The 17,460-nt window shown below is 41.3% G+C and overlaps 1 protein-coding gene across 1 annotated transcript in view; it reads right to left on the reverse strand.

Moving 5' to 3' along the window:
* Nucleotides 1–15,113, reverse strand: part of PSMB7 (proteasome 20S subunit beta 7) — a 59,121-nt gene extending 44,008 nt beyond the window's left edge. The window contains exons 1-5 of the mRNA XM_069476772.1: nucleotides 15,037–15,113; nucleotides 14,504–14,597; nucleotides 13,370–13,467; nucleotides 11,976–12,116; nucleotides 5,386–5,501 (exon numbers count right to left, since the gene is read on the reverse strand). Of these exons, the coding sequence (XP_069332873.1) occupies nucleotides 5,386–5,501; nucleotides 11,976–12,116; nucleotides 13,370–13,467; nucleotides 14,504–14,597; nucleotides 15,037–15,098 (511 nt within the window). The 5' untranslated portion in view covers nucleotides 15,099–15,113. The remainder of the gene's footprint in view (nucleotides 1–5,385; nucleotides 5,502–11,975; nucleotides 12,117–13,369; nucleotides 13,468–14,503; nucleotides 14,598–15,036) is intronic.
* Between the last annotated feature and the right edge of the window lie 2,347 nt (nucleotides 15,114–17,460).

Genomic DNA, 17,460 nt, shown 5'->3' on the forward strand with positions numbered 1-17,460 from the left:
TAAAAATGATGTGACAGCAACCAGCAGAGTCTGGCACAGAGACACTCCCTATATATGCTTCAAATTTAAAATAATACTAAGTTTTAACCAAGAAAAAAAACAAAAACTTGTCACAGATACAACACTTTTTGCTATTCTCCTACAGCCAAAGTGGGGCCACACAAACAGAATACAATCTAAACCAACTCTATTCTAGGGGTACTGTACACCATTGGTTCACAAACAATGAACAGCAGCTAAGATTTCTAAGTTTCAGACATTCTTTGGCACAAACAATTTAGAGAATCTGAAAATTAACTTACCATCAAATACTCACTGAGTCACACAGGACTCTACTAGACACAGACTCTACTCTCAGAGACCTCAAAATTTTGCAGAGGCAGGAGCGACAAGGGCTGGGGAAAGCAGAGTTTGGCCAAGGCTAGAGTCCTGGAACCTTGCTTCACACTTGGGAGGGACTTGCACATTCAGCCTGGGGCAGCCAGCACCCAGTGGGTGAGGAGGGGAACACTCCAGGCAGAAAGGGCATTTCTGAAAGAAGGCAGTAGGCAGCAATGGGCTGATAAAAAGTCTGTTCGGGGGAGGACAAGGGGCTGTTGCCACAGAGGCCCAGGGTGCAAGTGGAGGAGGAACAGGAAAAGAGACAGGAAAAAGGACCTAGAGCCCCACTGGAAAGGGAGGTGGCCCCAGGTGGAGGAGTTACTGTAATATCCCCACCAAGAGCCAGCAAGGGGCTGGCACTGAGGAAGGACAGGAGAGAATGGTGACAGAGACCCAGGATGTGGCCTAAAGGTTAGTTAGCTGGATTCTGAGTGCTCTCTGTAATGACAGCAGCCATGTCCACGGCCTCAACATTTCTGGCCAGGGTGCAAGTTCCCTCCCTGGCCCAGACACCTCACATCCACGCTCCCTACACTGTCCGCCTGCTCCTTCTAACAAGCAAATCTAATCCTCTCATTTCCAGCTGGAAAACACTAGCTGGGAACCTCCAGAACAAAATCAAAACCGCTTGGCCTGCATCACCTGGCCCCTCTCCGGCCTGGCATTCCAGCCTCGCCTCTGCCCCATGCTCCACGCTCCCCAACGTCCATTGCTCTTCCACCCTCCCCTTCTTTGTTTCTGCTGTGCTCCCTGCCTGGACCCCTTCCCCTCATCGCCACGCACCGCTCCTGCCACGCTCATCCAGCAACCTCTGGCCTCGCAGTTCCTGGACCACACCAAGCCTCTGTGCACCACAGAGCCTGAAGTCTCTCTCTCCCTTAGGGGAAGGGGGCGGGCCAGCTAATGCCTGCTCCTCAGTCAGGTCTCAGCTTAAGTGTTACTTCTTCCTGCCTTTCACCTACCAGCCTGGCAAAAATGCTGAGCGTTGGTGAGGTTGTGAGAGAAAGGCAGCCTCATTTTCTCTGGTGGGGGTATAAAGCAGTGCCACCGTTTTGGAAGGTGGCTTGGTAATAGCTCTCCAAAGGTCAAATGCACTGGATGGTGGGCTAGCTGTCACTTTTTTGGGCTGCCCCAGCAGCTGTACTTCCTTCCTATGTTTGGGGAACTCAGCGAGCACAAGAGAGGGAGGCTGGGCTTCTCCAACCAGAAGCAGCCAGCCTTCCCTATGAGGAGCTCTAGGGTGAAGGGAATGACAGGGAGACTCGGTTCTAAGGCAGCCAGGGTCCAGCGGCAGCTGTACCGGCAATGCAGATGGAGGTTCCTGTACTCACCTCTAATGGCCTGTTCTAAAGCACGATTTTTCACACTGTTCTTGGCCCCAAACCCAGTTCTTGCCCTCCCAGCTATGTTGTACGCCACCTGCTATCCTTTAAAAAAAAAAAACCCTCTTTTCCTTAAATCATCCACTGCTTGCAACAGAGAATTCTAACCAATACGTGCATATGCCCTAATCCAGAAATGCCATTACCAGGAATTTATCTAAATAAAGTACATATTTATACAAATAGACCAAGATACATATGTTGCAAAAATCTGAAAACCAAAATATCCATCAATAGGAGAACAGGTCAGGTAGGTCATGCTATAGTCATATAATGCCATTCTACACAGCTTGTTATTACAGAAATTACATGTACTACATATGCTGATACAAAAATTTCTTTAAAATAAGTTAATAGTAACGGAACAATACCAGTATAGCATGACCTCATTTGTCATCCCTTTTTAAAAGGGACAGACATGAGACAGGGCATAAAGGGGCTTCAAAATATTTTCTGGAAAAAATACAAACAACTTTAACAGTGGTTACTTTGGAGGAGGGATATGAAATAAAGACTTTTCTAAGGTAGTGCTTTGTCCCACTAGAACGTTTTGTCATGTTCGTAAATTACTTTTATTAGAAAATGTTTTAATGTCACTTTCTCAGAAAGGACCTCCCCAACCCATCATCCACATACTCCTGTTCTCTATTGCTGTTCTTTTCCTCTAGGGCACTTATTGCAACGCATTCTTTTAAGTGACTGTGTACTCACCTGTTTAATGCTGTCTCCCCCATGAGGCTCTAGCGCTGAGGCAGGCGCTGTGCTGGCCAACCCTATATTCCCAGCGCCTGGCACCAGCACTGGTGGTGCTAAGGAAACAGCTGATAAATGAAAGGATCAAATTCTCCTTTTAAGACTCAGCTCAAGGAAGTAAAGCTTCTCCTAAATCCTCCCCAGTTTAAATGCGATCCCTTCTCCCTTGGACCCCTACAGCCCTAGTCAGTCTACACATCTGTCTCCCCCAATAGACTGTTGAGTATCTTCAGGCAAAGACCCTCGTATTCACGTCTCCCCGGGCTGCCTGTTACAGTGCCTTTACACAGAAGGCACTCAATAAATAGTTGATAAATGAATGGATGAAACAAACAAAACCTGAAAGTAATTTACTCATGTATTAAAATCAGATGTTACCGATGTCTTGTTCTTCTTAATCTGGTCTTTTAGGATAACAAAACTAGACTGTGTGGAGTAAGTGGTTTCTAAACTGAAGTGTCCTGTAGACCCATCACCCTGAACTCAAACTAGACTTGGAGAGACAGATCACTGTTGGCCAGGACAAAGCACAAGAAAGGATTGCAGAATTGAAATAACCAGACACAAAAATGCTTAACTATTCACTTTCAACAGCTTTTCCTAATTCAGCTTTATGCTCAAAGGACAAATTACTACAGTTCAAACGCAAGAGAAACCAATTCAGTTTTCCCATTGTAAAAATGAAATTGCTTGGTATCAATGTTAAATTTCCTAAATTTGATGATTTTATCAAGGTGATATAAGAGAACATCCTAAAGGATTCAGAGGCAGAGGGTCTGCTATACACTCTCAAATGGTTACACATACCAAAAAACAATACTAGTAACAATAATAATGTGTATCTGTAAGACAGAGCTAATAGGGTAAAATGTTAACAACTGACAAATCTGAGTAAAGGGTATAAGAGTGTTGTTTGTTGTACATTACTGTTACTTTTTTTGCAAGCTTGAAATTTTTTAAGTAAAAGAAATGAAACTACTCAATAGAAAAGGTTATTCTACCTTTACTGCTATTTAAAGGTATCAGATGGGGTGAAATAAAAACAAGATTTTGATGGAGATAAATATATTTGAATAAAGCAATTCAGAACAATTCCAAAATTGCCCTAAGTATCTTCATATTAAAATAATTACAAAGATTCATCCATATGCTATCTGGGGGTAAATCATTCTCCCCAACAAAAAGGAAAATCTGCTATACAAAAACCTTCTAAGAGCCTAGATAACACAATGGAATAGCAAAGTTTCAAACTGGCATTTTCCAAAATAACTCAAGGCAGCAGTTGTCCTACAGAAAATGTAAGAGGTAGATGACAGCTGGAAAAACACCAGCTAGACACAACCTGTTCAAATTTCTGGATACACAATTTGACCCAGAAAAATAACATAAATGTTAGAACTTGAAAATCCCGAGTTGGAACCCATTCTACTAAGTGAAGTAAGCCAAGAATGGAAAAATAAGCACCACATGTACTCACCATCAAATTGGTTTCACTGATCATCACCTAAGAGCACATTTGGGAATAACATTAACTGGGTGTCAGGCAGATGGGGGGTGGGGGGGATGGGTGTATACCTACATAATGAGTGTGATACACACTGTCTGAGGAATGGACACGCTTGAAGCTGACTCAGAGGGGCGGAGCAAGGGCAATATATGTAATCTAAACTTTTGTACCCCCATAATGTGCTGAAATAATAAAAAAAATAAAAAAAAAGAACTTGAAAATCCCAATTCTTCTAAATATAGTTTTATCACCTTTTTTTTAAGTCATTAAAAAAAGATTCTCATATCTAGCAGTTAGAGCTAAAACACAAATGTAAAAAGCTGGTGTGAAAAAAGTACTATTTACTGGCCAGGCACTACAGCAGATGTTGTATATAAATTATTTTCAATCATTACAACAACCTGGTGTGGCAGGTATTGTTGCTACCATTTCACAGGTGAGGAAATCAAGGTCAGACAGGAATCAAATGCTCATGATCCCTCAGAGATTATGAAGTAAGACAGGACCCTGGTCACTATAGCTGGAAAAAAGGAAAAAAAAAACCAACTCTATGTATGTACCACGCACGTTTCCAGCTGAGGCCTCCACTCTAGCTTTCCATCTGCCTGGAAGCTCTTCCAATCAAATCTCACCTTTCTATTTAGAGACCTACCCCAACCTTTCTACTCAACACTGCAATCCACTGCTGCCCACCATTCCCAGGTCCCCTTACCATAGGCAATTTTTTTTAACTTTTTGAGATCATTGTAAATTCACATGCAGATGTAAAAAATAATAAACAGAATTTCCATATACCTTGGACCCAGTTTCCTCCAAAGACAGTATCTTGTGTAACTATAGTACAGTATCACCTGGATTATTTTTTTCTTGTGTCACTTTCTAATACAGGTTGATAATCCCTTATCCAAAATGCTTAGGACCAGAAGTGTTTCAAATTTCAGATTTTTTCAGATGTTGGAATATTTGGTTTATACTTACCTGGTTCAGCAGCCCTAATCCAAAAATCCAAAATCAGAAATGCACCAGTGAGCATCATACGGGCACTCAGAAAGTTCTGGATTTTGGAGCATTTCGGACTAGGGATACTCATCCTGTATGTCATAAATAAATTTTTATAGTTTTCTATTGTCTACCTCCACTAAAAGATAAACTCCTCAAGAGCAGGAATCTTCATTGAAATTTTGTTCACTGCTATACACCAAGCACCTAGAACAGGGCCTAATCCATAATAAGAATGCAGTAAATTACTCGTTGAATAAATCAAAGCACTGTATTTCACCCCCTCCTCTAACAGGAAACAGACCAGCTCTTCAAGAGACCATCTTGGTAAAAAATAAGAGGATTCTGAAACATCACACTCACCCATGGTGACATAAGGCAACTTATCAGTTGATCCGTGAGGATAGATGCTGTAGAGGTGAGGTCCAGTAACATCTACTCCCCCTAAAACTAGGGCTGCACCAATGTAACCTTGATACCTGGCGATCAAAGCAAGCATAAGAAAAAAACATGAGTCTACATAGCAGCAGTAAAACTTAACCAAAAATTTTTCTTAGACTGTTTCATTAATGGGTTATTGTTTTGATGGGAACAAAAAGGGGAAGGGAACTAGTATTAGATAAATATCTGCTATCAGCCAGTATAAACTGTAAATTGTGTGAAGCACTCCACATAACTCTTTTCAGCTCAGCCTCACAGCTCCCTTTAAAAAGGGCATTATCATACCCATTTCAGAGAAGAGAAAACCAACCTAGAGACATTAAGTACTCAGAGCCAACTTTGGCTTACTCCAAAGATTATCAGCACCATTCCCCTCACACCTCTCTGTGATCCGCAGATAAGCTACCATCAAAGTTGACAAAGAGGAATTGCTTAGCTCAAGCTATTACTCAGCTGTTCAAATTACCAAGCTCATCACAGCCTCAACAGGAAAATGGCTTGTGTCAAAACACCTTTTCCTTTGAATAAATCCACAAAATTATAATCACAGATAGGAGCTCATTCAGGGAGGTATATAATGAAATAACCCATGATAACCTACAAAAACCACTGCTATTGCCCACAGGATAAAACTACACCTCTTCAGAACTTCAAAAGGAATACATTTTCCACTCCACCCTACCTCTGCCTGATTGTGCACATCTGTTCTTTTGGACCCTCTTAGCTGGTTGGTTTCAAATTTCTTTTTCTTTTCTTTTCTTTTTTTTTAAGGCAAGGTCTTGCTCTGTGGCCCAGGCTAGAGTGAAGTGGTACAATCATAGCTCACCGCAACCTCAAACCCCTGGGTTCAACTGACTCTCCTGCCTCAGCCTTCCAAGGAGCCAGAACTACAGGCACACACCACCATGCCGCCGGCTAATTTTTTTAATCTTTTGTATAGATGGGGTCTCACTATTGCCCAGGCTGGTCTCCAACTTCTGGCCTCAAGCAATCCTCCCCCTTTGGCCTCCCAAAGTGCTATGATTACTAACTTAGCCTAGTTTTCCATTTCTATAGACTCTTTTCTCTGTATTTAGTACAGTTTTTTTACCATTAGAATTGCTATGCTAGATAAACATGCTTTTTAAAAGTTTTCCACTGTGAGCCTTTAGCTCTTCGGGAAGAATAATGACACTAACACATGCTGAATTTGACAAATGATATCATAAACTGATACAAATAAATTAACACAAGAACCAAAGTCATAATTTTAGACTGACTGAAACATGGCTACACATCAGAAAGTGCTCTAGGTAAAGAGAATAGTCAAGTCCAATATTTCCCCTGGCCCTTATCAACAAACTATTATTTCAGAAAGAATCTTCCATTTATAAGTGAAAAATACTCAAGAACAAGAAAGCATTTTAGTAGCAGCCTGAAGAGGGAACAGAGGCCCAGACGGGGAGGAAACTGGTCCATGGCCACATAAGCTAACAGCAGGGTCAAGGCGAGAGTGCAGGGTTCTGGGAGGAGAAGCCAGAGTCACCAGCCCCCCACGCCCAGTGCCTCTTCCAGTACACCAACTGCCTATCTAACAGGGTGTTCAAATAAAATTAACAATAGCCAGCTAGTTCCCTTCCAAGCTAAAATATAATCTGTCTGATGCCTTTAAAAGAAATTAAGATTTTTGACAAATTATTGAATTCCTTAAAAACTGATCCAAAAATTCTATTTCCAGGACTCTTTTATAAAGATATAATCAAATATACAGAAATGAATGCACAAAGATGTTTACTACAGCACTGTTTATGATGCTAAAAAACTGGAAACAGCCAGAGGGAGAAATGGCTAAATAAACTAATACTGCTATATGACACAACACTACATAATCATTAAAAATCACGCTATGTTTTCTCATGTACTATCAATGGTAGTATAAGTTAGTACAACCTTTCTCAAGGACAGCTTTGGCAGTGTGTAACAAAATGTTAACTCTGTGTACCTTTGACCCAGCAATTCCACTCTAGGAATCTATTCTAGAATATAGCCTAAGGAATTAGTCAAGTATCCAAAGGTTCTATATTTCAAGGGGTTCATAGCATGCCTTATAAAATACCTCAAATACCTTAAAATGGGCAATACAGTTAATGCTTAAAAATTGGTTAAACTGTAATACATCCACAGAATGATACACTATGATAGCATCAAAAATTATGATATTGATCAATGGTTCTTAAGTGTACACACACAAATTTTTTCCAGCTGGGCATGGTGGCTCCCGCCTATAATCCCAGCACTTTGAGAGGCCCAGGCGGGAAGACTGCTTGAGGCCAGGAGTCTGAAACCAGCCTGGGCAACATAACAAGACCTCCTGCTGGGTGTGGTGGCATACGCCTGCAGTCTCAGCTACTGAAGAGGCTGAGACAGGAGAATCACTTGGGCCAAGGAGTTCAAGGCTGCAGTGAGCTATGATGGCGCCACTGTATTCCAGCCTGGGCAACAAAGCAAGATCCTGTCTCAAGAGAAGTTTTTTCCTATTTCAGGAGGGGTACAAGTGTTCAGAACTTCTCTAAGAGCTCAAGAGAAGAACTCTTCTATTGACAGAAACAATACTTATACTATTACGTGAGCAGGGTAACTTACAAAACAACACACATTGTAATGCTCTATTCTTATAAATCTATTAATATAAATGAGGATATGTGTATAACATGAAAGATAGGAAAAATGTATCTCAAAAATCTAGTGTATACCCTATAAATATATACAACTACTATGTACCCATAACTAAAAATTAAAAATTATATTAAAAAAACTTATAGTGTATGCATCTAAGTGGCACTATATCAAGTGACATTTCCTTCTTTTTATATTTCTAGTGTCTCAATTTTTTATAGTGACTATATATTACTTTTATAATTTTAAAAAGAGTTTTTTTCATTTTGAAATGCCCTGACATGAAAACTGTTCAAGAAGCACAGCTAGCCGGGCGCGGTGGCTCACGCCTGTAATCCTAGCACTCTGGGAGGCCGAGGTGGGCGGATCGTTTGAGCTCAGGAGTTCGAGACCAGCCTGAGCAAGAGCGAGACCCCATCTCTACTAAAAATAGAAAGAAATTATATGGACAGCTAAAAATATATAGAAAAAATTAGCCGGGCATGGTGGTGCATGCCTGTAGTCCCAGCTACTCGGGAGGCTGAGACAGGAGGATCGCTTGAGCTCAGGAGTTTGAGGTTGCTGTGAGCTAGGCTGACGCCACGGCACTCACTCTAGCCTGGGCAACAGAGTGAGACTCTGTCTCAAAAAAAAAAAAAAAAAAAGAAGCACAGCTAGGTGAAAAGACTAGGCTGTATTCTAAGACAGTCTGGATCAGTTTCTATAGTCCATACAACTATAATCTCATTTCTATAAACAGGAGAGAGGGTTCCACAATTTTATTTAATTTTCCAGAGGGGTGTGTGACCCATAAAAGTTTAAGAACCATTGATCAATATCATAATTCTTGGTACTATCACAGTATATCATTCTGTGGGTGTATTACAATTTAACCAATTTTTAAGCATTAACCATACTGCCTATTTTAATGTATTTAAGGTATTACTAGGTATTCTGTGAACCCTCTGGAACACAGAACCTTTGAGTAGTTGAGTGATTAATTCCTTAGGCTATATTCTAGAATAGATTCCTAGAAGTGGAATTGCTGGGTCAAAGGTACGCACAGTTAACATTTTGATACAAATTGCCAAAATTGTCCTTGAGAAAGACTGGACTAACTTGTACTATGACCAAGAGTACATCAGAAAATGTAGCATGATTTTTAATGATTTCATTTCAAAATATGTATTATTAAACTTATTTTAAAAATCTTGAAGAGTATATAATGATCTGTTAGTACTAACTGCTGTAGGTGGTAAGAATCCAGATAGTTTTATATTTTTTTCTTTTTGTTTGTCTTCCAGATTTTTTTTTTTTAACATGAACATGTACTAGTAATATAAAAGGAAAGGAAGAAGAGAAGAACTTAAAAGACAAAAGACTGGAATTTTATAGACCAAACCAAAATAGTGATTGTCCATTAACGGCAAAATTTTTGTTCTTTGGGCTTTTTAATATTTTCCAAATTTTCTACAATGAATGTATATTACTTTTATAAGAAAAAAGCTATAATTAATATAAACAGCCTCCAGATATTCAAATAACCGTTTCCATAATACAGAACAGTATTTCACTAAGATTTCTAATGAACTCAGCAAGGAAGCTCCATGCTCAAAGGAACAAATATTACTCTTCTACATCTAGCCATCATACCTGTAGAATAAAAGTACTGCCTCAATAAGGGAAAAGAGGTCCATTACTGTGTATCAAACACTATTTTCTCACTGACTCACATACAAAGAAACGGGGTCATTTAGCAAAAAAAGTACAGTAATAGCAAGAAGAATACCCACTCCTTTTCAGACTCTGAATTTCATAGGGATCTAACTTTGCACCAGGCACTGTACTAGACAACGTTGCAGCCTTACTTCTTCATTTCTTTCCTCCTCAAAACAAAAACAAACAACAGGTCAGAGAGACAGAAACTTACCCTCCTGTTACTGAGAAAGAAACTGGCTAAGAAAGGTGAGGTAAACCACCTAAAGTCAAAAAGCTGTCTGTGCTGTAGATGGGACTTAAACCAAAGTTCTAAAGTCAATTCCCAACCTTTCTGTCCTAACACCACTCAGATTCATTTTATGTAACTCACCAAAAATGTCAGAAAACATAAACAACTATAACTACATTGGTTTAAATTTTTAAATGTTCCTCTCAAAACTGTTTGATAAAATTTAACTTTTACAAAATATGCTAAACGAAAAATGAGGAAACACTGAAAAAGAGAATTTAGAACTTCTAAAACATTCTAAAGAGATTAACAGAAACATCTGCTAGATTTCGCCAAACGCTTTAAAACAATCTTGCAAAGAATCTTGAAATATTGTATATGTAATGCACAACACAGGCCACCAGAGGGAGCTTTGCATTAAAAATTAAAATCCACAAATGCCTTCAGAATCTCATCAATAGGTGTGCTTTAACAAGTTCTACTCACACTGTACTGGAAGAATTTGTTTGGTTGGCAATAAGTCCCGATAATTATGTACACAAACACATGGAAATCACTGACATAAGGGCTCAGCACAGCCAGAGCAGGAACTGGGTAGGCTTCCTGCCCATACAACTCTAAGCCTTGGTCTCATCTATAAGATGGGAACTCTACCACTGGCCTCAAACCTCATATACACTACTGAGAGCCTAGGGGCCATGCTAGACACATGGACGAGGACCTGCAAATTCTCAGGAAGGCAAGGGCCACGGAGGAAACAACGAAAGTGAGCCAGACAGGGACTATGACACGTGGAGCACATGCTCCCACTTCTAAAGTAACATCCATCCACCAGTTCCAGAAGATTACTGCCACATGTTATCTGCCCTCTAAGTTTTTTCAAAAGAAGCCAGAAATCCAGATTTTAATTCAAATCTCCCAATCTATAATTATTGACCGCTATTTTTTTAAAAAACACCATGTGACCCAAATCAATTTTTCTACAGGCCACTGCCCTATGAGCCACCAATTTACAATCTTGACTTGCTATTCATGCTCCCCTTTAATTCTCACAACAACCTCTAGGGGCAGGTATCATGATGACCATTCTACATAAAAGGAAAGAGGAAAATATTTGTTAAAAGAAAGACAGGTCACAAAAGAAGCAGCCAGTATTCCAACCCAAGACTAAAGGTCCAGGCTATTTCTGCTACAATACACTGCCTCTCTTATGAGCAGCAAATGAAAAACTGACTTATAATTTGAAACTGTCAAGACCTATACAAACATAAAGTAATGACGCAATTATTAAAGTAGAAAAAGAAACAAAACTACTAATATGAATTGTCCGCGGAAGTCAGCAGAGAGCAAAAGTCAGGCAAATTACCACACCTTTTTTAAGCCTCAATTTGTTCACTTATAAATAGAAGATGGTACCTGCCCCTATCTCAGAGTTAAAAGGATAATATTAAAAGGATAATATGAGATCATGCACAAATCACTTTAGCATAGGCCTTAGAAGAGAGTAAGAGATAGGTTGACTAGTATTGAAATTACCATACCCACTCACAGCCAACTACAAATACCACTTCTCATTTCATTGTTTGTAGGGGAAGGGAGGGTAGTTTCTATAAGACAAACTCAAAGTTCCCTCCAGCTCTAATTTTCCTGCCATGAGCAAAAAAGTTTCTCTCATCCAGTAATATCCCTATGCTTCAGGAAATGACTCAACTGGCCACATGTGATTTATTCATGAACAAAAATCAGGCCCCATAAATTCAAAAGCACTATCAAAAGCCTCATGAAATTAAAATGGCTTTTTAACAACAACTGATTTCTGGAACAAATTGTCTATTTCTGAATGCTTTGTCCCTAGCTTCCACACTTTCTTTGGCTGAAAATCTAAGATAGGAAAAAAGATGCTACAGAAATCCCCGTCCTGGAACCTTACCTGAAAAGCATCTGCTTCAGCATCCGATTGGCTGTCACAACTCTGGGAAGACGGCCAGTAGAGAGGGAGTGGAGCTCCAAGTTGGAAGAAATGAGCTGGGTTGTCATGTCTGTGTCTGCAGCTGTCCCAGCACCACAACAACTGAAAAATACAATTAGCAACTTAGCTGAAATTCAATTACCAGAGGGCTCGATTAAAAGTGGAGCTTTTTGGATAACTTCCACGAAATGCAGGTACACAGAGAGATGTTTTGAGTGTATCTACACTATAATTGCTCTGTTTAACCAATCTTAAACATAAAACTGGAAATATGTACCTAATTATATGCAAATATATTCTCTATAGACCAATGAGACATTTCAAATCATTGGTTTCTGTGCCCCTACCACAGTGTGCATTTTACTAATCCTACAAATATATTCAAGTTGTACAAAAGAGCCAGGTGTGTTAAGAGCTTTGCAATTCAACATCTACCAAGTATTTACAACCAGATACCAGTCATTACACTGAGCACTAGGAATAAAGAAAATACGGCACAGTCCTGGTGCTTAATTTCAAAATTGAGTGAAGGACACAAGAGTAGACAAAATTTATAATACACGGTATAATACAACATAACAGCACAGGTACAAAATGCTATGGGAAACTACGAGAGAGAAACTAAAGCTGATCATTAAGAAAAGGTTTCATATAAGCTAGATTTGGAAGAATAGAAATACTCTTTAAGCAGAGAAAAGAGAAGGGCCTTTCTAAGCAGAGAGGCTGCCATAAGCAAAGGTGAAATAGCTTGGAGAGGAGGGAAACAGGAATAGAAATAGGAGGAAAATAAGGACGGTCCAAGAATAACAGAAACATGGGTGGTGGCAACTGAAAAAGAGGCCAAAAGGTAAGCTTTTTGTGTGATAGTGCAAGGCTTTAAATATCATGCTACAGAATTTCAATTTTATCCTGCAAGTGGTGTGGAAATGTGAAAAGTCTCTCAAAACCTTTCAAAGAGTAAAGGCACATAATTAATCTGTGTTTTGCAAAATCCAATATGGCAGAAAAAATGAACAACGGGATGCAGAAGAAAGGCAGAGAGGCCAATTAAACAACTGCAATAGTCTAGCTGGGAAAAAAAGAACCTGAACTAAGGCCTCAGCAGAGGGAAGAATAGCAGAGAAAGGATTCAAGAGGCACAGAGAAAGCACAACTAGCTGCCAAATAAATTGGAGACTGAAGCAAAGAGAGGACATGAGGATGACTAGCTTAGGTGGCAGGTGGATGGAAATACCATTTAAGGGAGAAAGAAAATACAGGCTGAACAACAGGTTTTAGTGAGGAACACAGTAAGTTCAATTTTAGCCCTGACAAGTTTGAAAATATAAGGGCTATTCACACTGATCCATACTTACTAAATATTAGGAGATATGAAGTGTATTTTTGAACAGTTCTTATCAGCAACAACCATCCCTTCAGTTGCCCTTGTATCTGCTCCAAGAACTATGCCATCCTATTAATTAAAAAAAAAAAAATTTGAACAATTTTACATATATAAACCACAGCTCTCTGTTGCAGTTTAGGGAAAACAATGTTGGCCATTCCCTGCTCCTCCAATCCCATTCCCTGCTCCCTCAATCCCATACCCCCAACCAAAACTTCTACCAAAAATATTGTGCTACACTTTCAGAATTCAAAAATAGGCATCCTAATAAATGATACTGGTTGAATCCTAAGCAGGTGGTAAGAATTATCGTCCCATTTTCAAATGAGGCTCAAAATTTCGGTGAATCCTTACAAATGACAGAACTAATCTGGGAAAACCCTAGATTAAGACCCAGAAATATTTCCATTAAAATAGTCACTACTGCCAATTTCTTTTTAAAATGTATCACTCTTCACCTGTAACAATACATTACTTCTTTTGACCTTTATAACAATTTAAGGCAGGAGTTATTATCTCCATTTGATGGACAAGGAAGGTGTAGCTATGAGAAGGAAAGGTGAGCTGCCCGAAATTTAAAGCAGCATAAAAGTCACATGATTAGACAGGTGTGTCTAAATCTTGTTCTCTCCCATTACCTGGCTCCTAAAGTAGTACTTAAGCAAATCGATCTCCTGTCAAAAACTCTGCAAAGCTAGGAAAGAACATAAACTGTTGATAAGTGCACAAAATCTCCAGACAAAAGCCGTCACTCCTAAAAGACCTTTTTCTCCTAATGTATTCTGTAACAGCGATCCCCAACCTTTTTGGCACCAGGGAAGCGGGGGATGCAGGGGTGGGGGCCGGAGCTCAGGCAGTGACGCCAGCTATGCGGAGCACCTGTAAATACAGATGAAGCTTCGCTGCTAGGTCGCCTGGGGCTTAGCGCCTGCTGTGCAGCCCGTTCCCTAACAGGCCACGGATGGTACTGGTCCGGGGGTTGGGGACCACAGCTCTATAGCATTTGCTTTTCCAGACTGAGCTGGGAGAGACAAAGGAAGCCAAGTGTTCTTCTGGTTCCGGTTACCAGTTCAGTCTCTGCTGCTCTTAACCTGTCCCAGCTTACCTTATAGACCACCCCAGCGATGGTCGTGCCAGTTTTCCGGGCCTTTGGAAGCTTGTACCCCTTCCCTGCAAAATCGGCTTCCAAGATAGCATTTCTGAGAAAAAAATAACAAAACAAAATATTAAAAGGCAAAACCACACTGTACTGTACTGTCACGAAGAGTGCGTAACAGGGAATGCTGTTAAAGAAAAACTATTTGTTTTCACGCCCATCTGTTCACTAAACCCTCCCACCATCAGCACTACTGTCCCGTTTTCCAGCGAAGAGTCTCGGACAAGGGTCGCGACTCGCCTAAGCAGATGAAGACGGACTGTGTCGGGGTGCGCTGGGAAGTTGGGAGCGCAGACCCGCCCTCAAGAGAAACCCACGTTCAGGCCTTGATTCCCCTTAGTCACACCGGCCACGGGTCGCAGCCCGCAGGCCCTGCCGTCCTCCCTTTGCTCGAACTTTCCAGATCAGGCCGCGGCCCAGCAGCGACCCCCGGCACCACACTCTCACTCCCGCCCTGAATCCAGCCCCAGGTATGGCTGCACCTGCGGCAGTTATCAAACGAGAAACCTCCAACCGGCCGCTCATACACCGACACAGCCGCCATCTTCCCAAGAATGCACTTCCGGGTCGGGGGCGGGAACAAACAAAAGGAGCCTAGTACTTCCGGCGCCGCCGGCTACTGGGACTGAAGGGGCGGGGCAAACTCTGCAGTAGGGCTATTGATCTTAGAGTTCCGGGTTCCTGGAGAGGCCGCGGCCTGAGATGCTTGGAGTATATCGCCCCAAGTGGCATGGAGGGGAAACTGACGCCCGGAACCGGGAAAGGACTTGTCCAAGGTGGATGCACCAGCGACCAGGGCTCCTGCCGCTCAGACTGGACCTGTCTCTGCCGTTAATTGGGCTCTGCTGTACTTTGGAGACAGACATACCCAAGTCCCAGGCACAGCTTCACCGCCTCTTCGCATTGAGCAAGTCCCTTTAACTCTGAATCTATTTCCTCCGCTGGCAAATGGAGATAACACCTCCTCAAAAGGCTGCTGTGAAATGGCCAATAAGCCCAAGAAAAGATCCTCAACATCATTAATCAATAGGTAAATGCAAATCAAAACCACAGTGAGATACCACTTGACACCCACTAGGATGGTTATAGTCAAAAAGAAAGACGATCCCAAGTGTTGGTGAGACTGTGGAGAAACTGCAACCCTCATACATGGCTGGTGGGGAAAAAATGGTGCAGCTGCTCCAGGAAAAAATGTGGCCATTCCCCTAAAAAGAGTATCTATACTCTTAGTATATACCCAAGAGAATGGAAAACATATGTTCACAAAAACTGGTACACAAAGTTGCATAGCAGCATTATTTATGATAGCCAAATAGTGGAAACAACCCAAATGTCCATCAATTGCTGAATGGATACGTGAAGTGTGGTAAATCCATACAATGGAATATTGTTCAGCCACAAAAAGGAATGGAGCACAGATACATGCTACAAGGATGAGCCCTAGGAGCATTATGCTAAGGGAAAGAGGACAGGCACTACTGTCTGATTCCATTTATATGATGTGTCATTAATAGGCAAATCCATAGAAACAGAAAGATTAGTGGTTGCTAAGGGCTGGTGGAGAAGAGAGAATGGGGATTGATTGTTTAATGGGTACAGAGTTTGGGGGGGATGATGAAAATGTTCTGAAGTTAGGTAGTGGTAATGGTTGCACAGCTTTATGAATATACTAAAAACCACTGAATTGCCCACTTTAAAATGGTTTAAATGGTGAGTTTTATGTTATGTGAATTTTATCTCAATAAGGCTACTGTATTAAAGATTGTACATGGACAGCATCTATCCTGGCACAGAGCAGCTTCTTACAAACACCTATTATTATTAATAATACATCCATTTCATCCTGTCAATAATGCTAAGAGGTATAATTCAATTCATTTTATTCATGGGATTCAAGGCTCATTGAAGTGAAGTAACTTGTTCAAATTTACAAAGCAAGTAAATGACAGGCTCAATGACTGTGGAATGAATGAATTTATTCACTCAGCAAATATTTATTGACATCTACAATGTGTCGACATAATTCTAGGTGCAAAGGAATGAATGGATAGATGGCATCCCATAGTGTCTGTCACCACTGTGTGTTCTATAAACATTTGTCAAAGGTTGATTTCCCTTTCATTACTTCACTGGGTCTTTTGTGTGAAATGAGGAAAATAAATTCATATTTTGAAGCCCTAGCCCCCAATTCCTCCGGGGGCTTATTTGGAGATAGGATCTTTACAGAGGTAGTCAAGTTAAAATAGAGTCATTGGCTGGGTCCTAATCCAACATGACTGGTGTCCTTATAAAAACGGGGAATTTGGAGACGGCCTTGCACCCAGGGAGAACACGATGTGATGATGAAGGCAGGGATCGGGGTGATGACTCCATAAGCCAAGGATCACCAAAGGTTGCCAGAGGCTGAGCAAAAGGTCTGGAACAGATTCTCCCTCACAGCCTTCCGAAGGCAGTTACTCTGCCAACACCTTGTTTTGGACTTCTAGCCTCCAGAATTGTGAGACAATAAATTTCCGTTGTTGAAGCTACCCAGTGTGTGCTACTTGGTGACAGCAGCTCTAGGAAACTCAGAAACTTCCTGAGTTCACAGTCCTGAAGAGGAGAGAAACTCTCCAGAAAGACTCAGCCCCGGGAACTAAGGGCCAGGCAGAGGGGAGCACAGGGTTGGGGGTGGGGGGTTGTAAAAGCCTAGAGCAGGGTGAGCTCATCAGGGTGACAAGGCAAGAGGGACGGGCACGTGAGCGAAGGCTTGGGGTATGGCAAAAACAAAACCAAACACACCCTGGGTGTTGTGTACTAGGAAATAGTGGTGCATCTTGTGCGGCTCCAGCGAAGGGAAGCAGAGCAGCCTGCAGCCCCCAAAGGGTGGTGACAGGGTGCCCATGTCCTGCTGCAGGGCCTGCATG

The sequence above is a fragment of the Eulemur rufifrons genome, chromosome 7, assembly GCF_041146395.1.
Source record: "Eulemur rufifrons isolate Redbay chromosome 7, OSU_ERuf_1, whole genome shotgun sequence".
Taxonomy (NCBI): domain Eukaryota; kingdom Metazoa; phylum Chordata; class Mammalia; order Primates; family Lemuridae; genus Eulemur; species Eulemur rufifrons.